Source organism: Macaca mulatta, chromosome 4, assembly GCF_049350105.2.
Source record: "Macaca mulatta isolate MMU2019108-1 chromosome 4, T2T-MMU8v2.0, whole genome shotgun sequence".
Classification (NCBI taxonomy): Eukaryota; Metazoa; Chordata; class Mammalia; order Primates; family Cercopithecidae; genus Macaca; species Macaca mulatta.
The window spans coordinates 73,566,289-73,592,439 of record NC_133409.1 but is presented as its reverse complement, the minus strand read 5'-3'; the positions used below and the strand labels follow the sequence as shown (position 1 = coordinate 73,592,439).

General features: G+C 40.6%; 1 protein-coding gene across 20 annotated transcripts in view; it reads right to left on the bottom strand.

Annotated features, from left to right (window-relative positions):
* Window positions 1-25,417, bottom strand: part of SCAF8 (SR-related CTD associated factor 8) — a 227,423-nt gene extending 202,006 nt beyond the window's left edge. For 10 of the 20 annotated variants that reach the window (XR_013416254.1, XR_013416255.1, XR_013416257.1 and 7 more), the window contains exons 1-2: window positions 24,900-25,417; window positions 16,210-16,272 (exon numbers count right to left, since the gene is read on the bottom strand). Coding sequence is in view for 10 of the 20 variants with exons in the window: in XM_015137097.3 (XP_014992583.2) it covers window positions 16,210-16,272; window positions 24,900-24,929 (93 nt within the window). In the remaining 10 variants the exon portion in view is untranslated. The remainder of the gene's footprint in view (window positions 1-16,209; window positions 16,273-24,899) is intronic. The other 10 variants (XR_013416258.1, XR_013416260.1, XR_013416259.1 and 7 more) reach the window with 3 other exon arrangements.
* Window positions 25,418-26,151: the final 734 nt, after the last annotated feature.

The window sequence follows — 26,151 nt, the reverse complement described above, 5'->3', positions numbered from 1 at the left end:
ACTTGAGCCTGGAAGGCAGAGGTTGCAGTGAGCCAAGACTATGCCACTACATGTACTCCAGCCTGGGTGACAGAGTAAGACTCCATCTCAAAAAAAAAAAAAAAAAAAGTGAAAATTACTTCACATAAACCAGGGAATCTGTCCACTGCTTGAGAGAAAAAGCAATCAACAAATGCCAATCCCAAGATGACACAGATGATGGAGTTATCAAACATTTTAAAGCAGTTATAATCATCCAGTGGCATATATACATGTGTATGTCTGCGTGTGCACACATATGCAGATATACAGATCTACCTATCTTTCCATCTATCCATCCTATCTTTCCATCAATCCACCCATTTTGGAAAACTTTGACTTTAACTGATAAACCTCAATAAGTAGCAGCCAATAAAAGTTTTTTTAAGTATCTTCCACAATGTGTTACATATTAGGTATTCAAGTATGTGATGATTTGACTTTGATACAGTAGTTTAATAAAAAGTTTCAAAGGTAATCAGGCAACCAAATACGAGCTAGCAAAAGAAATTTATCCAGCTTTCTTACACTTAGGTTCACTTGAACAGATCAGATCAATTTTACTCAAAAAAGTAGAATGCCAAAGCCATGGCTGATGATAAAAATTTATCTTAATTTTTCCCTCAGAACTTTTTGACAAGTTTTGCAATCCTGTACCTATAATCCTATGCCAATATTCATAGGTATAAAAAATATACTTCTTGGCCGGGCACGGTGGCTCATGCCTAAAATTCCAGCACTTTGGGAGGCCAAGGCAAGCAGATTACTTGAGGCCAGGAGTTTGAGACCAGACTGGCAAACATGGCAAAACCCCATCTCTAGTAAAAATAAAAATTAGCTGCGCGTAGTGGCGTGCAACTGTAGTCCTAGCTGCTCAGGAGGACTGCTTGAACCCAGAAGACAGCGGTTGCATCACTGCACTTCAGCCTGGGCAACAGACAGAGACTCCGTCTCAAAAAAAAAAAAAAACAGAACTTATTTATTTATTGAGACAGGGCCTCACTCTGTCACCCAGGCTGGAGTGCTGTGGTGCAACCTCAGCTCACTGCAACCTCCGTCTTCCAGGCTCAAGCGATCCACCACAGCCTCCCGAGTAGCTGGGACAATAGGAATGCACCAACATGTTCAGCTTTTTTGTATTTCTTGTAGAGATGGGTTTCGCTATGTTGCCCAGGCTGGTCTTAAACTCCTGAGGCTCAAGCGATCTGCCCTCCTCCGCTTCCCAAAATGCTGGGATTACAGGCGTGAGCCACAGCATCCAGCCTAAAGAACATATTTCAATGCAACAGAATGTTTCACTCTGAAATAATCCCCAATATCATTTGTTATAGTATAAAATAATCAACCTTGTATACAACGTATAAATTTGAGAGTTAATCATCCACGTTCTTACTCAAATAGTTTTATTATCAAGGTATAATCAACTAAAAACAACAATTGGGGAATACAAAACCAAATTCAGCTGATTAACAGGCCAAGCCAACATTCATCTAACTACTGAACAACAGCACTATATTCTGCCCTTTAGAAAACAAAAAATAACATGAAGACCCTCACCTCCATTTATCTAACAATCTACTGAGGTAGAGGGGGAGAGTGATATACATATCATTATTATCATATAGTGAGTTCTCAGCCTTTCGAGATTTTTGACAATTCAATAATGATTTCAAAGATCTCTAAAATGTAATCACAAGTAATTCTGCAGAGACACTAATTCAAAATACATGTATTAAACTTAACTATTAGTGACACAGCATCTTTGTTATTCTCTCCTCACACTCCCATATGCATTTAACAGAGAAATAATACTGTATACACAAGTGGTATTTAGGACCTCAAACATTTTCCTCATTAACACAAGATCTCATGACATAATTTAATGTCAAAATAAAAATAACGGGGGAGGGATATATAAGTGAAATAAACATCCAGTTAGAAACCACAAGCACAAAGTTTAACAAGAAAATGTAAGTGAAATAGACTGACTGGGAAAACAGCATTCCAGTTACAGCTATTATTCCGCTTCCACACTATTTACATTTATAACATACTCATCAATAAATCTTTCTTTACAGTGATTTACAAAAAAGTTAAGAGGTAGCTATTTCCTAATGGAAATGTATTAGAATCTCAACAGAACTCTGTGCTTTCCTACTACAAAATCACTGAGTTCCTACACCAACAAGATACACAAGTGGGAATATATAATGCACAGCTTTGCATACAGTAAATCTTCCTGTTTCGCAGCATCATTTATAAGCACTGTATATAATAAGCATATTCCTATTTACAGTCTTATAAAATAATCTTATATAAAGTCTCAAATCCATAGCTCAGGAACCTGTACAGTTGAAGGCAAGGAGAAACTGAAAGGTTTTTAGAAATACAAAGTGATTCAAGCAAAATCACTATTAAAATTAATAATAAAATTAATCTAATAATCTGGGCCAGGCATCCCAGCACTTTGGGAGGCCAAGGCGGGAGTGCCACTTGAGGTCAGGAGTTCGAGACCAGACTGGACATGACAAAAACCCATCTCTACTAAAAATTAAAAAATTAGCCGGGCATGGAGGTGTACATCTGTAATCCCTGCTACTCGAGAGGCTGAGGCACGAGAATCGCTTGAACCCAGGAGGTGGAGGTTGCAGTGAGCCAAGATTACATCACTGCATTTCAGTCTGGGCGACACAGCGAGACTCTGTCTCAAAAAAATAACAACAATAATAATAATCTAATAATCTAAAATATCTAGTTCTATAGGAACTAGAGAAAAAGAGTATAGTAAATTAGGAGCCAATTAAAAACTGACTGCAACAAACCAAAGGAGAAGTGATGAGGATAAGAGCTAAAGTGTTAACACTGAGAATAAAAACAATGAGAAGGACGCAAAATATACATTTAAAAAAAAATAATTCATTAGATTTCATGACTGACAAAGATATGGATGAAAGAGTGGCATTTAAAATAATTCCAAGTTTTCAACTCTTGAGTATTTATGAACATGATTTTACTAATGATAAAAACAAAAGTCTAAAAGTAAGAAATTTGTGGAGGAAAGGCAAGTTTAGACATGAGGTGACAACAATGATTTCAAATGCACATGTAAACAAAATACCTTGAAGATATGAAACTGAATCCCAAAAGAGAAAATTTAAAAATACAAGTAATTTCTGAAGAGAATAGTTGAAAAGATAAGGAATAAATGCTGAAAACTAAATAACAAAGAGAGAATAAGTAGAAGAAAAGCCTACAAGGCCTAAGGGTAAAACCATTTCAGAAATGAGACTAGCCAACACAAAAATTTGAAAGAGAGAGCTGCATGAGAAAAAGGATAAAGACAGTAATATACTTTTCATCTGTGAGGTCCACTGTCAATTATTAAACACTATCCCAACTCTTTTTGCTTTCAGAATGGCCTGATAAGATTATTTACTATTCTCGTTTTATAAATGTATAAAATTAGGTTAAGTGACTTAACTAAAATCAACGAGGTTGTAAGTTATGGAACTGTGTCTCAAACCCAGTTCTTCTAACTACCTAGGCACTCAGATGTAGTCTAGTTTCCAAAAACAACACAAAAAGTCCACTAGCTAGCAACGTCACCGAATCAGATGATGGATGACTGTGGTGACACACCATTTAATAGCACCAACCTAAAAACCAAGAAGACTTTAAAAACAAAAGATTATAAAGTTTTTGAGTCTTCTGATCAAATAACAGCTAAATAAACTGCATTTAAACATGAATTTGAAGCAGACCTCAACAGGGCTTAAGGATCTTCAAACTCTTAACGTGAAAGCTACCTTTCTCTAAGTGATTTAATTCAAGCAGTATTAAAATAGACTCACTCCACCTTTCTCCTAATGGCTAAGACACGTACTGTTTGGGTTTGGAGAAAATATTACAAAAACAATATGGAGACCAGGCACAGTGGCTCACACCTATAATTCCAACACTTTGGAAGGCTGAGGGGGGAAGATCACTTGAGCCCAGGAGCTCAAGGCTACGGTGAGCTATGATCATGCCACTGCACTCCAGCCTGTGTGACAGAGTGAGAGTTCAACTCGAATTAATAATAATAATAAGGTAATAAATGTTCACTGTGAAAAAAATTAAACTATTCAAAGGTCTCATTCACTGCACCCTATCCACCTACTGCTTTCTTCAGAAATAACCGCTGTTAAATGGCTGGTAGGCCACCTTTCAGAGTTGTCTATATGCATCTTTCTTTATAAATATGTATAAATATTACAAGTATGTACATTGTATACACGTATATATGCAAAATAGACACTTCATACATTTATTTATTTATTTTTGAAGCAGAGTTGCAATCTTGGCTCACTGCAACCTCTGCCGCACAGGTTCAAGTGATTCTCCTGCCCCAGCCTCCCGAGTAGCTGGAATTACAGGCGCCCGCCACTATGTCCAGCTAATTTTTTTTTTTTTTTTTTTTGAGATGGAGTCTCTCTCTGTCCCCCAGGTTGGAGTGCAGTGGCACGATCTCGGCTCACTGCAAGCTCCGCCTCCCGGGTTCACGCCATTCTCCTGCCTCAGCCTCCTGTAGCTGGGACTACAGGCGCCCGCCACCGCGCCCGGCTAATTTTTTGTATTTTTAGTAGAGACGGGGTTTCACTGTGGTCTCAATCTCCTGACCTTGTAATCCGCCCGCCTCGGCCTCCCAAAGTGCTGCGATTACAGGCGTGAGCCACCGCGCCCAGTCAGCTAATTTTTTTAAATTTATTTTTGAGACGAAGTTTTGCTCTGTTGCCCAGGCTGGAGTGCAATGGCACGATCTTGGCTCACTGCAACCTCCGCTTCCCAGGTTCAAGCAATTCTCCTGCCTCAGCCTCCCGAGTAACTGGGATTACAGGCATGCGCCACCACACTTGGCTAATTTGTGTATTTTTTAGTAGAGACGGGGTTTCACCGTATTGGCCAGGCTGGTCCCAAACTCCCAACCTCAGGTGATTCACATGCTTCGGCCTCCCAAAGTGCTGGGATTACAAGCATGAGCCACCGCACCAGGCCTTAATTTTTGTATTTTTAGTGGAGACCGGATTTCACCATGTTGGCCAGCCTGGTCTCGAACTCCTGACCTCAATGATCCGCCCACTTCAGCCTCCCAAAGTGCTAGGATTATAGGAGTGAGCCACCGTGCCCGGCCCACTTTATACTTTCTGGTTTAAAAAAAAAAAAACAAAACTGTACTCCTTTTTACTGCTTAAAACTGATGTTCTTCAAAGCCTTGCTGGGTTTATTAATAAAACAATGAAATTCTTTTAACTGATGACCAGTAATAATATTAGTCTAAAATACTGGCCAGGCACGGTGGCAAGTGCCTGTAATCCCAGCTACTCTGGATGCTGAGGCAGGAGAATCGCTTGAACCTAGGAGGTGGAGGATGCAGCAAGCCACGATTGCGCCACTGCATGCTAGCCTGGGCAACAGAGTGAGACTCCATCTCAAAAACACAAACAAGCAAAACACATTACAGTCTGTATTTTGTAACTGTCTGCTGTTCAAAAGTCTCGTTCAACTATTTCCCCAACTTGAAACATATGCTGAACATAATCTAGCACATTCTTTACAACTCATAGTCTCTATAACTTTTACCCACTATTAAATTACGTTATAATATGAAGATACTTTCCAGGGCAACTGAGATATCCACAATGACACTACATGTTCCCCAGTTGCAGCCTCTTAAAAAAAAAAAAAAATTAAAATTCCTAGTATTCCCTAATAGAATAAAAGATGTTTAGCTTTCCAAAGACTTTATAAAATTATTAGATTTTTAAATATTCAAACCAACTGACAGGTAGTCAGGAAATATACCATTATTTCTATTTTTAAATGAGGCTAAGAAAAGATTAATTAGAAAACTTGCTTATCAGGATTAGTACATAAGGGATCCTAAAGGTCATCTTATCTAATCTCATTTTATAAATGATAAAACCACCATCTCCTTCCTGGCAACCAACTGTCATCTGTCACATGTTACTTTACAGCAACCATATTAATTTTGAAGCCTCTTCAGGCTTTAAAAGGCCTCTACTAGGAACCTTCTAAACAGTAGTTTGCAAAAATCTAAATGAAGTAGTCACAAAGTAGCCATCATTGTTAAAATGTGAAAATTAGAAATATACTACAGATACATTAAGGATATAGACTTAAAGAATAACCACACTCCTCTCTTTAAAAGGAGGTACAAAATACACGAGCTTTGGACTCAAAGGCTTTTTAGTTTTCTGCAGGGTGAGTTGCTGGAGAACTGCTGGCCAAGTGGGTGTTACTGTAAAATACTTCCTTGCCAAGGAAAGCATATTTTCTCTGGAATCCTATTCTATGAGCAGGAGAGGAGCAGCACAGTATTCTGTCCCAGAGTTAACAAGAAATATTAATAATCTATTAAGAATCACCAATTCCCACTCCTCCCTCCACCAAACATAAATACTACCAAGATCACACTCAAAAAATCCACAGTGAAAATAAAACAGCAGTAAACAAAGAGGATATAAATGTGTTCTAATTAGGCCACTAACTATATGCACCTAGTAAAGGTATGACTGAACAAGTTTAATCATTTCTGAATCTTGATTCCTCATCTGTTAAAAGAGTCTTTCTGATATGTCTTTCAGGTCTAAAATCTGTAGTTTTGGCCGGACGCAGTGGCTCATGCCTGTAATCTCAGCATTTTGGCAGGCCAAGGTGGGTGGATCACCTGAGGTCGGGAGTTCAAGACCAGCCTGACCAACATGGAGAAACCCGTCTCTACAAAAAAAAATACAAAATTAGCCAGCCAGGGTGATGAATGCCTGTGAAATCCCAGCTACTCGGGAGTCTGAGGCAGGAGAATTGCTTGAACTCGGGAGGTGGAGGTCGCAGTGAGCGGAGATGACGCCATTGTACTCCAGCCTGGGCAACAAGAGCGAAACTCCGTCTCCAAAAAAAAAAAATGGTGGTTTTTAGATATCAGGTTTAAGCAAGAAAGTTAACGGGGAACCCAATTATAGAACCGTAACCAACTATTCCTATAGCTACAAATGCATAACATGTTTGTGATGGCCTTTAGCCACCCTATTCTAAAATCAAAGAAAACAGAAACAATTCTCCATGGGAGAAAATAAAACACAAAAACACACTGGTGTATATATGAAAATGATTTCATTTTAATTTTCCTGGGATCCACACAGTCCACCTTCCTTTAATTTCAATTCATTCCCATGTCTTTTGTAAACATCAAAATGAAAACTAAGTTTCACCTCCTTTTAATTTAGTACTATTAACAATGAAATGGCCAAAATGAGGACAAGAAAAAGAATAATTCATTTATAAAGCTTTTTGCAAAAAAATACCAAAATTGTATTAGCTGGAATTTCCCAAATAAACATAGGTTCTATATCTAATGATACAGTCTTTAAATGCACAATTCCATGTGCACAATTGCTTACAGGAGATGTAAAGCAAAGAATTATGTAACTAAGAGTAAATAAAACGCTGAACAATATGAGTGAGCTTAATGTTAAGAAATTCTAATAAAATCTCATTAAACAAAATTTGAATCCTTAATTTCATTCACAGGCCATTCAATTTACTACTTAAGTTTTAATTACATACAAGAACAACTGGTTGTACAGGCAGAATTTAAAATTGAGCATACTTCACGCAGAGTTGCTTTAAAATGTCTTATACTCACAAACCCAACCATAATAGGGATGGGGGAAAGGGAGGCAGGGAGGACAAACCTGAGGATGAAAAGATTCTACAAGATTTTTCCTCTAGGCTAGATTTTCTTCTTTTCCTATATTATCACCCTGAACAACTATACTGTCCCCTCAATTTTCATTTCTAGCCTGTTCTCTCCAGGTGCCCAACCCATATATCTAGCTAGGTATCTCCACCTTGATGTTCCACAGACAACAAATATTCAAGATGCACAAACTACTGTACCTAACAAAACAGTAACCATAATAGTCTTTGGGTGGTTGAGATAAAGGTGATTTTAAGCTTCTTTCCATAGTGAGGAACTTTCTTTTATTCTTGGTGGGATATTAAAAAAAAGAAAAATCTCCCATCTACCCTATCCCCCCCAAATTATCTTTCTCCTCAATCTTCTTTCTCTCCCTGATTTGGCCATCTTAGTGACTGGTATCATACCCTTAAATCAACCTAGTCACTTAAACAAAAGCCTTGGCAACACCCTTCTTCCTCATATCCATCTTCCTGTTATTACTAAACTCTATTGCAGTCATCCCTTCTTCTTCTCCCTATTAGTATTACTTTAGTTGAGCCCCTCATCTTCTCTAGACTAATTTAACCTTCCTATCCCAAACTCATCCCGCCATTGCCCCTCCCTGCTCCACAAAGATGCTAATAATTTTTCTAAAACAAATTTAAAACTTGTGCTTTCATTTAAAGCCCGTCAGACTCTCAATTCCCTTTTGATTTAGAAGGTGATCCTATGCATGCTATATAAAGGCCCTTCATCAGAAAACCCAGGCTTAATTCTCCAATCACTTCTCCCTACCCTATGCCCTACCCAAAGTTGCAATTTCCTTGAATATGAGCTTCTATGTTTTGCACACAATGCCTGCACCCTTTCTACTGTATACATCAGTGTACACAGTAGAACGTACACAACATATACATAGGTGACACCATTACTCTTCATATCACAATGCTCATCACATTACTTTTCATCATATTCCCAGTCCCATCCCATCAGAAAGAGCTTTCTGAGGAAAAGGCTGTGTAGGTATACAATGTTGCGGACTACCTTGCGAATTGGCTGACAGATGGCAAGTAAGTAACAAAGCTCAAACCACCAGCAACTTTCCATGCACTCTTTCCAACCACCAGATGCTACTACTATTAAAACCTTTGTAGGCTCTTATTGTATTACAGCAATTTGAAAACTGTTTTGTAATTAAAATGAAAACATCAACAATTCTATAGGACTACTAAAACAAGAGCTTTTAGGCTGGGTGCAGTGGCTCATGCCTGTAATCCCAGCACTTCGGGAGGCTGAGGCGGGCAGATTGCTGAGGTCAGGAGTTCGAGGCCAGCCTGATCAACCAGAAGAAACCTCATCTCTACTAAAAATACAAAATTAGCCAGGCACGGTGGCACATGCCTGTAATCCCAGCTACTCAGGAGGCTGAGGCAGGAGAATCGCTTGAACCCAGGAGGCAGAGGTTGCAGTGAGCCAAGATGGAGCCATTGCACTCCAGCCTGGGCAACAGAGCTAAACTCTGTCTCAAAAAAAAGAGATTTTATTCATAGGCCTTCACCCATAGGATTATTTGGAATTAATAAACTGTTACAGCTCTAAGGGGACTGACACATCTAATTCTTTGCTTTTGCAAATAAATCAAAGTACTGATTAGGGAATTTTGCACAATGATGCTGCAGCCTCTAACCAACTCCTTTAGGATTTTACTACTCTTTGGCTAAGTTGCTCACAACTTTCATTCTTGAAATTACCATCAAAACAGAGACAGGCTTCTAAAAACTTGAGTTGTCTCATAAAATGAGAATAAGAATTTGGAATTTCTTGTTCAACAAAAATTACTATAAAAATTGAAACCTTATTTCTTGATGTTAAAAAAAAAAAGATATTAATTATCCTTACAAAGGCTAATTTAAAAACCACTCATAGAAATCATTTCAGAAAAAAAAAAAAGTAACATGGTAAAAATTCATCTTGACAATTTTTATTCAAAGGTGCTGATATTCAGCCAGAGGCAAGATGGATAATCTGTAAACAGTTCTTGAGCTTTTATTAACATTTAGTAAATAAATACTAGTCCTATTAGTAAACTTTGTCCCTATTTTAAGAAAATAACATAAGCAACTATATCCACAGCGGCTCTCAATGTTGGATAGTAATCATTCTCGTTATTATTTGTTAATTAAAGCCTTTTTATGTATGTAATATTTTTTAAAAGGTTTATAATGCACATGTACTTATCACTAAATTAGGTATGGGTTGTTTGTGCCAATTAGTGCAGTTTTATTTTATTGTCTTCCTTTAGTGAGTTAGCGCAGTAACACGTTGAAATCATAATGACTAAGAATCAGTTTCAAATAAATATTACACTTCACAAAAAAGGAAGGATGGAAAGCAATGAGCTAACCTTTTAAAATGTTGCCCCCTTTGCTGAATTTTTTAAATCAACTTTCGCAACAAGAATCCTCTCTGCAATTAAAATGTAAACAACTTTCAGTAAATAAAATGGCACTAAATGAGGAAAAACAAGAAACATACATTTCTAGTACACGTACACAGACACACAGACACACAGACACAAATGAATGTAAACTCCACGAAGGCAGAGGCTTGTTTTGGTTTTCCATTTGGTCTGTTTTGTACACTGTTGAATCCTAGTGCCTAAAATAGTATCTGCACGTGGTCAATGCAAAAAAAAAGTGTTGAATATTTCCATCAGGCAGCTTTTCAAGTGGTTTTGCTCTGTTTTTGATTTAAGATAAGCACTATAAGGCCTTTATGAGCTATACTGTTATGCTCAATTATAATTCTCGTTTACAAGTAGCATGTTATTAACCAAGTTCTCAAGTTTCTAAGTTTACTGCTGGGCCCAGCAAAGTACAGCCCTTGGCCTGTTTTGGTAGGCCCTCAAACTAAGGATGGCATATATATATATATATATGGGGGGGTTTTTTTGTTTTGAGACAGGGTCTTGCTCTGTCACCCACGCTGGAGTAAACTGGCACAATCTCAACTCACTGCAACCTCCACCTCCCTGGATTAAGTAATCCTCCCAAGTAGCTAGGACTACAGACATGGATTACCATGCCTAGCTAATGTTTTTGTATTAATATTTTTTGTAGAGACATACTGTTTCACAATATTGCCCAGGCTGGTCTGGAACTCCTAAGCTCAAGCTCAAGCGATCAGACTGCCTCAGCCTCCCAAAGTGGTAGGATTACAGGCCTAAACCACCACACTCAGCCGACGGTTCTCTATTTTAAGCTTTGTAAAAGACAAAGAATATACAAAGAGGCCCACAACACCTAAGATATTTACTAATGCTCTACAGACAAATTTTGCTGCCCCCTGGACTGGAGATTCCACTCATAAAAGAATAAATTTTCTCTAAATATATACTTTCTTTCACCCATCAGTAGAATCTGCACTATTGGATCTCTTACCTAAATCCTTCTCCAGATCTAAGCCCCTGAAATTCAGAATGTTATCTTAAGAACGTTAAATAAATGCTTTGCTGTTTTGGTTTTTTATCAGAGCGTAAGTAGTTATGACATTGAAGCTAGGAAAAAGTAAATGATTAAAGTTAATTTATCTTTAATGTTTCACATACTAAAAAAAATAGCAAACAAGGACAAGGATGAAAAGAGGAAAAACGTCAAAATGGAATACAAACAGAAAAACTTGAACCTAACTATTTCAAATTAATAGCAAAACCACTTTAAGTGGGGGAAAAAACTAACCAAGTAATGTTTGTACATAGTATTTTAACTACATAACCTTAGGCAAAAACAAAAAATGAATTACAAACAAATATTAAACTCTAATTAATAGGTTTGTTTTCAGATATAGGCTTTAGCAATTCTGAAACTACTTTCTATGTATTTCAGGAATGAACAAATAATAAGTAAATATATTGTAGATAACAAAAGCCAGGTTTCTTGCTGTCAAAGAGAGAAATTACAGATTTGGAAAGAAGGAAAGCTAGAATGAACCCTACTGTATTTGACTGGAATTGAAGATATGATGATGAATTCATGGCTTTTTAGATAAACAGATACAAAACAGATGAGAAAGAATGTATGTACATATATATAAAATTTACAGTTCTATCTAGTGATAGATACACATAAACTAAAAGAAACTAGAGAAATGGCTGATTCCCAGGCTGGGGCGGGAGTATTTTATTACACTAGAGAATAAGACAACTCAAAAAATAACGAGTACTTGTCTAAAGGACAAAGGAGCCAGCTTGCCTAGTCAAAACTGAGACAATCAAAGTATAAAGATAACTCAACTAATAATAAAAAAATGCATGAGTTTAGCTGGGTGCGGTGGCTCACGCCTGTAATCCCAGCACTTTGGGAGGCCGAGGCAGATCACTTGAGGCCAGGAGTTCAAGATCAGTCTGGTCAACATGGCAAAACCTGGACTCTACTAAAAATACAAAAATTAGCCAGGCATGGTGTTGTGTGCCTGTAGCCCCAGCTAGTCAGGAGGCTGAGGCACAAGAATCACTTGAACCTGGGACGTGGAGGCTGCACTGAGCTGAGATCATGCCACTGCACTCTAGCCCAGGTGACAGAGTGAGACTCTGTCGTAAAAAAAAAAAAAAAAAAAAACATGAGTTCATACTAATATAATATACACCTACATATATAAATAGGAAAGCTTGTAGAGAATGCAAACTAATAAATACAAAAATGATAGACTCAGAAAACCACCACTGGGCAATCACCATTAGTTCTGATTCATTTAAGAACAGAGAAGATGCTAAAACAAATGGTAAAAATTTGACGAGTAGCAAGATATTTGCATCTAAGTATCTCCCCAGAAGATACTATTAATAGTTACAAAGGAAACACAGTAACTATACAGTAGGGAAACCTACAGATAAAAATTAGCACCCCAGCCTGAGCAACATAGCCAGACCTCCTCTCTACTAAAAATCTAAAAAATTAGGCAGGCATGTTGGTGTGCACCTGTAGTCCCAGCTACTCAGAAGGCTGAGGTCAAAGGACTGCTTAAGCCCAAAAGTTCAAGGCTGCAGTGAGCCATGATCACAGCACTGCACTCAAACCTGACCAAGAGAGCAAGATCCCTGTCTCTTTAAAAAATAATAATAAACAAAAGCTCAACATCCCTATTAATGGAATACATGGATAACATGATTCCTGATATCGTACACTGAGAGGAATACAATATTACTCCTGGAGTGTTCCTGCCAAAAATATAGAACCCAAACCTAATCATGAAGCAGCAGCAAATCAATATTAAAGCAATTCTAAAAATACTGGCCTATTTTTATCAAATATCATCTCAAAGGTCATACAAGAAAAGAGGAGTAACCAATCAATTCACATTAAGGGAGACTAAGACAAGAGAACGTTAAGGTGTGATGTAGAATTTACTCCAGTAAGGACATTACTGGTATGATTACTGAAACCTGAATATGATCTACAGACAACAGTACTGTATCAAAGTTAATTTCTTGATTTTGATCATTGTACTACAGTTAAATAAAATGTGCTTGTTTTTAAAATATACACAGAGTTATTTAGAGGTAAGGGGTACCATGAATTGGAATTTACTCTCAAAATGTTCAGAAAAGAAATATTTTCATTTGCATGTGAAGAGAGAGAAAAAGCAAATATGGCTACAGGAGGTAGAGAAATCTGGATGAAGTATACACAAAACTTCTTCATCATTCTTACTATTTTTCTATGAATGTGAAGTCATAAAAATTAAAAATGAGAAAATAAATTTGTATTTGGACATTACACCAGTAAAAACAAAACCACCAACCAAAAAAACCTATGAAAAATTGAATGATGGTTCTCCTTTACATCTAGCACCAAGGATTGAGAACTAGGTCCTTCTAATCCCTGCTCTAATGCTTACATTGCATTTCCTTGGAAAAATCACAACTGTTCGGCCTCAGTTTCCTTATCTGTAAAATGGGATAACCCCTATCTAACCATTATCACAGAGTTAAACTAAAGATCCACGGAAACATGATAATGGCTGCAGAAAAGAGCGCAGAGTATAAAACACTGCATATTATAAAGTGGATCACTTTTTTCTAATATCTACCTTTTTTTCTTTTTAATTTTTGTAAGTATACAGTAGGCACACATACTTGTGTACATGAGATGTTTTGAAAAAGTGGTTTACTTCCCTCCCCCAGCCCCCACCCAGCCAGAGTCTTGCTCTGTCGCCCAGGCTGGAGTGCAGTGACGTGATCTCAGCTCACTGCAACCTCTCCCTCCCTGGTTCAACAAATTCTCCTGCCTCAGCCTCCTGACTAGCTGGGATTACAGGTGCACACCACCACACCTGGCTAATTTTTACATTTTTAGTAGAGACGGGGTTTCAACATGTTGGCCAGGCTGGTCTCAAACTCCTGACCTCGTAATCTACCCACCTTGGCCTCCCAAACTGCTGGGATTACAGGCATGAGCCACTGTGCCCAGCAAAGTGGTAACTTCTAACAAATGTTTGGCAAATTAAAAGTACTTCATAAATATGTAAGACAGATTTTTGTCATCATAGTGAGCAGTTGTTACAGAAACTAGACATTTGCTACATCATGTTTTGATTTGTAAAAAACAAAATTACTTATTCAAAACTCAAAGGGCAAAAAAGATTAAATTTTTTTTTTTTTTTACTCCGGAGGATTTTACTCATATATTTAAAATATTTCAACAAATTCAAACACTTATGCTTATTTTTTCTTGACCATAAAACTTTATGGTATCAAAAACATTGCTACATCAAAGAAAGCCATTAACTAGGACTTGGTCAACCTCTGAGACAGTGATCACTGTATAGAAATCGTTATATTATTTCCCAAGTTCTACACACTAAAGTACATGGCAAAGTATTCTTTCTTTGATAAGCTACTCAAATGAACCCTGAGGAATCACATCAAATTCAGAAAATATTTATAAAAGGGACATCAATTTTCTCAGATACTTAAACGTTTGCTTTAAAAATGAAAATACTTATTAGTTTGTTCTTCTAAATTCATAAGGCTTTGGTCTCCACTTAACAATAGTTGCTTTTTAAAATCATATGCATGTGGAGACTAATGATTCTCGCTGACAAAACATCCTTAAATCTGTATAAGAAATAGTTAAGATTCCAAAATATCAAATGGAGATTTTAAAACATATATAACAGACAATTTTGTATAAAACTTAATGTAGCTAGTCATATTTTCCCATTGTTTGAAAAATCATTTAACTAAGTCTACCTGCTCAGTCTCTATTCTGAGCAGTGAACAGGCAATCTGGACTCTAAGAGGAAAATGCTAAGAACAGATCAGGCTGCAACCAACATAGTCCTTAGCAAAGAAGCAATGCTGGAGTCAGTAGTGCCTGCACAGCCTGTCCAGCTCTGCAGCAAGTTCAATACACAAACTGGTAACAAGACAAAAGGAAAAGGATCACAACAACACAGGCTCCAAAAGGGCATGATTTCTGCTTGTCTGGTTTGCCACTATAACCCAGGAGATGGAAAAAAAATCCCTAGGCCACAATACATGTTCATTAAATATTAGTTACATGCATAAACAAATTAAAGAATGAAATCCTAGGTCTTTCAAGTCAATCAATATAAATTACATTAAGTTGCAGAATTATTTTGAAAACAAATTTGGCATACATCAACTTAATAGTCAAAACTGTCTTTAGAGAACATGAGCAACCTAGTCCCCATTCTGACTAAATAAATAAATGTCAAAGTTCCTGAGATTTTTCCTGACCTATAGTAGGTATTTTAATACATTTACATAGCATTCCTTAAGTTTAAAGGATGGCTGTATCAGAAACTCTTATAAAACAAAATTAGAAAGATGAAACAAATGCATATAATCAAAATCAGAAGCAGCAAATGCATCATGTTTACCATCAAATATGAGACAGAATCCATTTAGGTAAGAAATCACAAGCTATAAAAACAGTTCTCATCAGCATTTATTTCTCATAACCAATAGTACCTCTACCACAATCTGCTGCCTCTATAATTAGAAAATCAAAATTTCGATTTAGTCTTTGTTTATTCCTATAGCATATACGTCAATAATCTGTCATTTTATAGTCCAAAGAAATTCTTTAAGAGGTACATTATTAAATTAAGAAGTCTGCAATTCACTCAAATAGTTCTGTTTCTTTTGTAAAATCACATGGAGCAGAATACAAGTAAACACAACAAAAGTTTACACATGACTTATGCTCACTATTGAGCATAAAACTTTTTTCTCCAATTAACCTATTTTTTGTGAAGCAATTCAACTTATTCCCTAGACGCTCTCTTTTAAGACTACCAATCTATTCTAAGTGACAAACTTCATTCTGCTTCCCAAATACTAACCATATAATCAAATATACTATTCCACTACCAATTGAAACCTAACATATTCCAAAGGGCCTGCCTTATGTGGGTTATCATCATCTTACTATGCTTCTTGTGTCCATGCTGCTGGAAAAGCAGTCTGTACAAGCAGGAGTAGAGGCACAATCCTGAGAGAGAGGAGTAGAGAAAGATGTTGAGAAAACAAAACCAGACAAAATGAGCTCACTTAAAAGTTCAGGAGCTCAGCCAGTGTTCAAGGTCAAGGTTGATTACATTCTTTCACACCATATGAGTTAGAAGTTGTCCAAAACAGCATAACTGGCCTTAGAAACAGGTATCTGAAATTGTACATACAAGTAGTAATATTATCACTAATTCTAAGCCACCTATACCCCTTCTGAAAAAGAAGCAAATGGGCCAGGCGCTGTGGATCACTTGAGGTCAGGAGTTCGAGATCAGCCTGGTCAACATGGTGAAACCCCGGCTCTACTAAAAATACAAAAATTAGCCGGGTGTGGTGGCACATGCCTGTAATTCCAGCTAGTGGGGAGGCTAAGGCAGGAGAATTGCTTGAACCCAGGAGGCGGAGGTTGCAGTGAACCGAGATTACGCCTCTGCACTCCAGCCTGGGCGAAGAAGCGAGACTCCGTCTCAAAAAAACAGCCAGCAAATGATCACAGAATATGACTCTTTAGGACACTGGGGCTATAAAGTCCCCTAAATGTTAATCAAAATTACTGTAACAAACTCCATGCTAGTCTAGAATGAAATAACTGAACTCCATGAAACATGCATTTCCATCGTGCCCAAAATTTTTTTATATTTAATGATGTGTATTTAACACTCTCAAATCATGCAGTCTCTCAAAACCGTTATCAGTTTCAATTATCCTTGTATTCTATTTTTAATGTAAGAAACAAACTTCTATATGTCATTTCAAACAGAAAAACAGCAAAATCAGACATGAAAATAACATAATTACTAGAAAACATAAAACTCACAATGGATCTAAACTAACTGGAATCTTCAATGGACTACTCCCCTCCCCAATTCTCCTCCCCAAAGTAATAACCAGATGTTCAGAAATGTTAACTACCGTAGCCAAGGTCATTTAGCTACCTAGGATTGCATCCATTCATTCAAGAAATCTTTACTTAGCGGCCGGGCACGGTGGCACACACCTGTAATTCCAGCACTTTGAGAGGTCAAGGTGGGTGGATCTCTTGAGACCAGTTCTATACCCGCCTACCAGCCTGGGCAACATGGCAAGACCCCATCTCTATTCAAAACACAAAAATTACCCAGGCATGGAGGTGAATGCCTGTGGTCCCAGCTACTCAGGAGGCTGAGGTGGGAGAAATGCTTGAGGCAGAGAGGCAGAGGTTGCAGTGAGCCCTGATGGCACCACTGCTCTCGAAACTGGATGACAGAGCAAGGCCCAGTCTCAAAAAAAAAAATCTTTACTTTACATATATACTGTGTATTAGGATACCGTGCTATGAACCAAGGACATGAAACAAAGGAAATACAGTCACTGTCCTCATAGAGCTTATCGTCTAGTGGTAAAGACTACTAAAATTACTTAAAATTGCTATGATCACTGGAAGAAAAAGCACAGTGTTTTAAGACAGTTTAACAGGAGACCTAAATCAGTCATTCTGAACCAGGGTAACCATGCCCCGCAAGAAACATTTAGCAACGTCTGGAAACATTTTTGGCTGTCGTAATTGTGGAGGGTGCTAGTGGTATCCAATGCATAGAAGCCAGGGATGCTGTAAACATCCTGGAATGCATAAGACTGCTCCCCAAGCAAACAATTATCCAGCCCAAAATATCAATAGTTCCCAAGATATTTAGATCTTGGGTTCTCATATGAGCAGAAAGGGGTTAGTGAAAGATTTCCTTCCTTTATAACACTAAGTATGCTACATCTTTAAAGGACTTTCACAAGGTAAAAAGAAAAAAATACAGCCTGACTGACAGAATTAACCAGAACTCCCACTAGAAAATGATAATAGGAAAGGAAAAGCAGAGACAGATTCCCTGGTAGATGAAAATAAAAGACAAACGCAGTGTTTTATAGCTGCTTCCCATAAATTCCCTATCCTGAACTGTCGACAAAGGAAAAATATACAAACTAAAAACAAATTTCACGTTTGTATTATGCCCTCTACCTTTTCTACTTTTCTCTTCTAACCCATGTCTACTACCAGATGTTGGTGAAATTACAAAAAGTCCTGTAGTTAGACAAAATACCCACACTGAATACAAAATTGGAAGTAAAATAAAACGGAGATGGAAGTTCACTTTATAGAACAGAAAAATGTAGTGGATATTAAATTGATTCTGGAAAGCCTGCACCCTGGAATAGTCTAAAGATTAATCTATCCGAAAGGATCCCAAAGACAAAAAATACTAAGAATTTACGTATTCTAAAGACAATTAAAGGTAACAGAATCCTCTAAATTTATGAACTAAGGTAAATCCAGAAATTAAACTGAAATTACTCTTCTGACATATCTCAAACCTACATATCTGGTCCTACATCTTCCCACTTAGCCTATTCAGAGCAGCAAGAGAAATAGATCATGGGGGAAAGGCTACATTGTAATACACTAGCAATACAAAGGACCTGAAAAAAATAGATCACTGACTGGTATTTCATTATGTTAAAGATTAACTGTTAACTTTTTTGAGGTGTGATTAATGGTAAAGGGACTGTGTTTGTTTGTTTGAAGTACTTAAAATTTAAAAGAATCTGGCCAGGACAGTGGCCCACCCCTGTAATCCCAGTACTTTGGGAGGTCAACGCAGCAGGATCATTAAAGGCCAGGAGTTCAAGAACAGCCTGGACAACATATTGACACCCCCCACCCATCCCTACAAAAAATTTAAAAATTAGGTGTGCATAGTGGCGCATGCCTGTAGTCCTGGTTACTTAGGAGGCTGAAGCAGGAAGATCATTTGAGCCCAGGAGTTCGAGGTTACAGTAAGCTATGATCCTGTCCTTGCACTCTCTAGCCTGGGCAAGAGAGACTCAGTCTTAAACAACAACAACAATCTGCTATGTTTTAAAATGCCCTCTCGAACTAAAGTAAAGAATGGGTCGTGCACTTGCCACTGTCTCACGACCCCTTTTCAAAGAAACAAAAAAGGAAACAAAAAAATAGAACAAGATCCTACCAGAATGACCTCCAAACAGTGATCATTCTTAAATACTGAGTATAGATATGCAGCTCACATAAAACTGCTGCATTCCAGCAATCAATGCAGTCCCAAAGTAATCCACAGATTTAGGCAGTTCAATCTGCGACCCTTTTCACTAGAAGAAATGCTAAATCATTACAAGTGCCACCATCTTAGAGCAGCAGCAACTGCAATAGCTTGCTCTGGTAATTCTCTTACGGTTAACTGCTCACCCACTGACTCTGAGGAAATCCTGTATTCTAACCTGAACTTCAGTCTTTCATCATTTCAGAATTGAAAGTAGGCCGGGCGCGTTGGCTCAAGCCTGTAATCCCAGCACTTTGGGAGGCCGAGACGGGCGGATCACGAGGTCAGGAGATCGAGACCATCCTGGCTAACACAGTGAAACCCCGTCTCTACTAAAAAATACAAAAAACTGGCCGGGCGAGGTGGCGGGCGCCTGTAGTCCCAGCTACTGGGGAGGCTGAGGCAGGAGAATGGCGTAAACCCGGGAGGCGGAGCTTGCAGTGAGCCGAGATCTGGCCACTGCGCTCCAGCCTGGGCGACAGAGCAAGACTCTGTCTCAAAAAAAAAAAAAAAAAAAAAAAAGAATTGAAAGTAGTGGTCATGGGATTAAACTTTCATCACAGGGATGATGTTTAAATAGAAATTATTTTTTTCCCACAAAATTAGCACAGGGGGCACTTAAAAAAAATAAATTCTTGAGCCTAAATATCATTTAACTTGTGATAAGAGAAATTTACCTTGGCCGGGTGCGGTGGCTCAAGCCTGTAATCCCAGCACTTTGGGAGGCCGAGACGGGTGGATCACGAGGTCAGGAGATCGAGACCATCCTGGCTAACACAGTGAAACCCCGTCTCTACTAAAAAAATACAAAAAAACTAGCCGGGCGAGGTGGCGGGCCCCTGTAGTCCCAGCTACTCGGGAGGCTGAGGCAGGAGAATGGCCTGAACCCGGGAGGCGGAGCTTGCAGTGAGCTGAGATCCGGCCACTGCACTCCAGCAAGGGGGACAGAGTGAGACTCAGTCTCAAAAAAAAAAAAAAAAAAAGAGAAATTTACCACATAATTCCTGCACAATTAAAGGATCTTCTGACACACTAATTTTTAACACAGAAGTGAAAGGTCAATTTCTTTGAGAAATTATGGTAGGGTGGGTAGACATGACAAAAACAACTCATACATGCCTTGCATAAAGTCTGGGATTTTCATAGCTGAAACTCATCCACAGTTTGCAGATTAAAAATCTATATTATCAGGGTTTTCTTTTTCTTTTTTTTTTTTTTTTTGGAGCAAAGTCTCACACTGTTGCCCAGGCTAGAGTGCAGTGGCTATTCACAGGTGCAGTAATTGCACTCTGCAGCCTCGAACTCCTGAGCTCAACAGATCCTCCCACCTCAGCCTTCCAAGTAGCTAGGACTACAGACACACACCCACAACTCACAAAAATCTATATTCCTAAAGTCTCTGGCATCTTCCTGTTTTCAAACCAATGATCTCCACAAAATTAAAACATGGGGGTGATAAAATTCAGTCTGGAAAAACCTGAGCCTTAGCAAGCCATAAAAGGTAAGTATTTCATATTTTAAACATTTAATTTGGGGCAAGCACCATGGCTTAGGCCTGTAATCCCAGCACTTTGGGAGGGGAGGTGGGCAGACCACCTGAGCTCAGGAGTTCAAGACCAGCCGGGGCAACATGGCGAAATCCTGTCTCTACAAACAAAACAAAACAAAACAAAACAAACAATTAGCCCGGCGTGGTGACCTGCCGACAGCAAGTACCTGTCTCAGTATTTTTGATTCAGGGTTGCACTGTTGCCTGGGCCAGAGTGTAGTGTGGTGGTGCAGCTCAGTGCAGCCTCCACGTTCCTGGCTCATGAGATCCTCCCACCTCAGCACCTGCCCCCTCCTTTACACCCCTTCACCCAAGTTGGGACTACAGGCATGTGCCACCATGACCAGCTAATTTGTGTTGTTGTTGTTTTGTAGAGATAGGGGTTTCGCCATGCTGGCCAGGCTAGTGTGGAACTCCTGAGCTCAAGTCATCTGCCCGCCTTGGCCTCCCAAAGTGCTGGGATTACAGGCATGACCCATGGAGCCCAGCCTATTTTAAATATTTTAAGGTGAACTATCAAAATATCTTATTGACAAACATTCCTGATTATTCTTAGAGCTAAATTTTGATTCCTTACAAAGCAAATGGAATAATTCAATGTTTCAAAGATACCTTTAAATTTAGCAGAGAAAGTTGTGGTGGATTAAGCCCAAAGATAAACACCTTTAAAAGCCAAATTGACTATAAGCATCGAAAACATCCTTTTCTCCTAATCCTGTTAACTAGAATTCCTTTTTAATTTTTGTAATTTGTAACACATAATTTAATGGAAAACAATCATTATTGAACTACTTCTCAGCATATGCTTATTTGCAATAACAAAATGTTTACTACACATTAGCAAATATTACAACATTCACAGAAACTGCATTCAAAATAAAAAACAGTATTATGTATTGTGTTTGTGTTTAAACAAAAAAAAAAAAAGTATTTTTCTGAATCTTCTTCAAATATATTTCCCTTCCTCAACTCTCTGACTCCGTACTGCTATTTTTAAGCTAACCCCACTTTGAAACATGGTGAAGCTAGACCATATAAATAAATAAGGAAGTTACAAGACTTAAGTTCTTTGAAATCCATAAAGGGAAAGGGGAGAGTGCTACATACACTAAAACGGGACTACCACAAACCTCGAGTTCCTGTAAAATGAGAAAACAGGTGAAACACCTATCTAAACATGTAAATGTTAGGCCTTCTTATCCTTAATTAATATTAAAACAAAAAACTGGCATTAACATTTCTTCCCTATTGTGACCAACCACAGTGCACTAAACACTTGTTCACATCTAATATTTGGGAGCTACTGTTTAAAACGTCATGGATGGGCCGGGCACTGTGGCTCATGCCTGTAATCCCAGCACTTTGGGAGGCCGAGGCAGGTACATGACCTGAGGTCAGGAGTTCAAGACCGGCCTGGCCAACAAGATGAAACCTCATCTCTACTAAAAACACAAAAAATTGGCTGGGCATGGCGGCGGGCGCCTGTAATCCCAGCTACTCCGGAGGCTGAAGCAGGAGAATCGCTTGAACCCAGGAGGTGGAGGCTTCAGGGGCCAAGATCTCACCATTGCACTCTAGCCTGGGCAACGAGAGCAAAACTCCGTCTCAAAAAAAAAAAATGTCTTGGATGGCCCTTTGAGGGGGAGGACCACATTATTAGGAACCCCCTCAAAGACAGACACCCATCAAAGTGTGTGGGGGGAGGGGGGTGGCGGGAGGAATTAAATCCAATGATGGCAACAAAAAAATAAAATAGTAACACCCCAGGCGTGGTGGCTCACATCTGTCATCCCAGCACTTTGGGAAGCCAAGGTGAAAGGATCGCTTGGGCCCAGGAGTTCAAGACCAGCCTGGGCAACATAACAAGTCCTCCTCTCTATAAAAAATAAAATCGGTGGGCGTGGTGGCTCTGGCCTGTAATCTCAGCTACTTGGGGGGCTGAGGTGAGAGGAGGACCCCTTGGGCCCGGGAGGCAAATGCTGCGGTGAGCCAAGATCACACCAGTGCACTCCAGCCTGGGTGACAGAATGAGACTCCTTCTCAAAAAAAGAAAGATAGCTATGAAAAAACTGAAACTCCAGGCACGGTGGCTCACGCCCATAATCCCAGCACTTGGGGAGGACGAGGCGGGCCGATCACTTGAGGTCAGGAATTTGAGGACAGCCTGGCCAATATGGTGAAACCCTGTCTCTACCAAAAATACAAAAATTAGTCGAGCGTGGTGATGCATGCCTGTAATCGCAGCTACTCGGGAGGCTGAGGCAGGAGAATCGCTTGAAACTGGGAGGTGGAGGCTACAGTGAGCTGAGATGGTGCCACTCTAGCGTGGGTAACAAGAGCGAGACTCCACCTCAAAAAAAAAAAAAAGAAGAAGAAGATTCCCAAGTGTATTGCTCTAATTTATCAATATTAAAAATAAAAAATGTAGTATTAAAAAAGAAAATGCTTTCTAAAAAAAGTTATATATCACCGTTTTCTAAAATAGCCCAAATATTATCTACCGTTTAGCCTCTCTGCTAAGATTTCCAAATACTGTTTTTCTTTTTAAAGAAATTGAAACAACATAAAATTATGCAACGGCATTTAAAAGTACTGTCCTATATGGGCCACCACAACAAAAAGCCTAGTATTTTAAGACGTAAATATTACAGATACTCTTTAACAATCATAGTATTTAATAAAGTATTAACATTTCAAGAGTTCGTAAAATTTATGCTAATTTAGTTAGCAGCATAATTACATTTTTTCTTTTCTTTTTTTTTTTTTTTTGCTTTGTAGACAGAGTCTCACTCTGTCACCGGGCTGGATTGCAGTGGCGCCGATCTGGGCTCACTGCAACCTCCGCCTCCCAGGTTCAAGCGATTCTCCTGCCTCAGCCTCCTAAGTAACTGGGATTACAGGCGCCCGCCACTACGCCCAGCTAATTTTTTGTTTTTAGTAGAGACAGGGTTTCACCATGTTAGCCAGGCTGGTCTTGAACTCCTGACCTTGTGACTGGCCTGCCTCGGCCTCCCAAAGTGCTGGGATTACAGCCGTGAGCCACTGTTCCCGGCCATAATTACACTTTCTAAGGCTTACGGGTAGGGGTACTAATGCTGACTGTGCAGATGTGTACTTGCTATGTTTAATGTTTACATTAAGGCATATTGAAGTCAGAGTTTAAAAAGAAACTGAATACATCTTACCAAAACCTGTCTTCTTCCAGACTAGTAAACTCAACTACACTGTGAAAACTGGAATATGCTTTTTAAAATCTCGTTTGACACGTGAATGAGCCAGCGAGAAATGTTTCCCCCAGAATCTTCCATCTCTCGATGCACAGATCTCTCCCTACCATTTGTCTTTATGTCGTGATGGATTAGAAGAGGAGGGAGTAAAAATAGAAGATACCGCAGAATAACCTTTGCCTGTCTACAAATCATCCAATTAGCTCAAGTCCCTAGCTGGCAGGTTACCTAGTCAACAATGTCTCAATTATAAACACTACGTGTAACGTGACCACAGATCAACACCCCGTAGGTTCATTTCCCCCACCGCCCCCAATCGGTGTCAGCCTCAATGAGGACCCGGGAAGGTCTGGAGAGTGATGTCCAGCGTCCACTTAAATCCTCAAAGGCCCAGGAAGGAGGTGGGCGGGCCAGGCCTCGGAGGAACTGACCTCGAGGGACCTGTCGGGAGTCTCCGGGGGAGGGCCCAACCGGGTCTTTCCCTCCAAGCCCGCAGCCATTCCATAGGGCGCCGGAGACGCCAGAACCTCCCTCCGTCCCAGGGCGGCCCTCCCCCAACCCTCCTCCCGGACTCGGGGGAGGGGCACCCAGAGGAGAAACACCCCTCCCCCACGGGCACTGCTAGGCCACCGCTCACCCCACCCTTAAAAAACCCGCAGGCCCGCGCCCACCCTCCGGGCCCCGGCCTCGACACGGGGTGGGGGCGGTGCGGGCAGGAGCAGGGGAGCCGGGCTGCCATACCAACCTCGCTATTGAAGGTCTTCACGGCCTCCATGTTGTCGCTGCGGAGGCCCCGAGCCCGGCGGCGGAAGAGGCGGCGGCCACTGCACTGGGTGGGGAGAGCGAGACGCGGGCTGCTGCGTGGCCGCGAGGAGGGGGCGCTGGCGGGAGAGCGGGCCGCTGCGACCTCGGGGCGGAGTGGAAGGGCACGCGCTGGCGGGGAAGGGCTCCCTCAGCGGCAGCGCGGCCCCGGCATGGCCGCTAGGGCGGGGGGGAGCGCCGTTCTAGGGAACAGAGGCGCTGCCGGGGCGGGTCGGCGGCGGACGGGGGGGAGGGGCTGGGCCGCGGCGCCTTCTCTTCTCCGCCGCGCTCCGTCTCGGTCCCCCTCCCTCTAGCCCCGTCCCCTACACTCTCCACCCCCTTTTTCCCCTTCCTCCGACGGGCTCCTGTTTCACCTCCCTGCCGCTCGGGCCGCAGGAACCAGCCCCGTTCGGCGAAGACAGAGGAGGAAGCGCTGGCAGCAGCGGCTGCGGCATCCAATATGGCGGACTCGAGTCGGGCCGCGCAGCTCGGGGATCCGCGACGCCGGCCAGCGCGCCCCCTGGCGACTGGACCGTGCGAGCCCCGGCGGCCGCGCGGAAACCATCGAGCGGGCTGGGGCCAGAGCGTCGCCGCCCGGAGGCCCGGCTAGGCTCCGCTGCGTTCGCCTTGCCCCCCTGGGCCGCCAGCGCCTCGCCCCCTCCCCGCGCCCAGCGGACGCGGGAGCGAGCGCTGCGGCATCTCGGGCAACACCGCGGCGGGTTTGTACCGCGGGAGGAGGCAGCTCCAAAGCGCGGCTCTAAGAACCTAAACGTGCCCAAGAAGCGGCAAGTTTAGGAAATGTGCGCATTTCCCTTGTTTCCCGGTGGATTGGTCCTTTTGCACAAGCAGGGTTTCGTTGCTTTTCAGAACTTTACTAGACAGTGCCCTAAATATCCGCAGCCCCCGCCAAGAAAAAGTTCCTGGTCACGTATTTGGTGACTGAACTCAAGCGTTTTAATTGCACAGGGAGGGAACATTAGAAACCAAAATGTTGGATCCGGGTTGGGGCAGGCGGCGCTCCTTGCAGGAAATGCTGGCTGCATAGGATCCAGGGACTGGAGTGGCACAATGAGTGCATTTGTCTGCAAGGCGGGAAGGGGACCCTAGAATGCAGAACACTTGAATAGGTGAAAAGGGAACCCGTCTGTTTCGGAAGATGAATTGTTCTAAAGGAATTTTGCCCTAGGATACTTGGA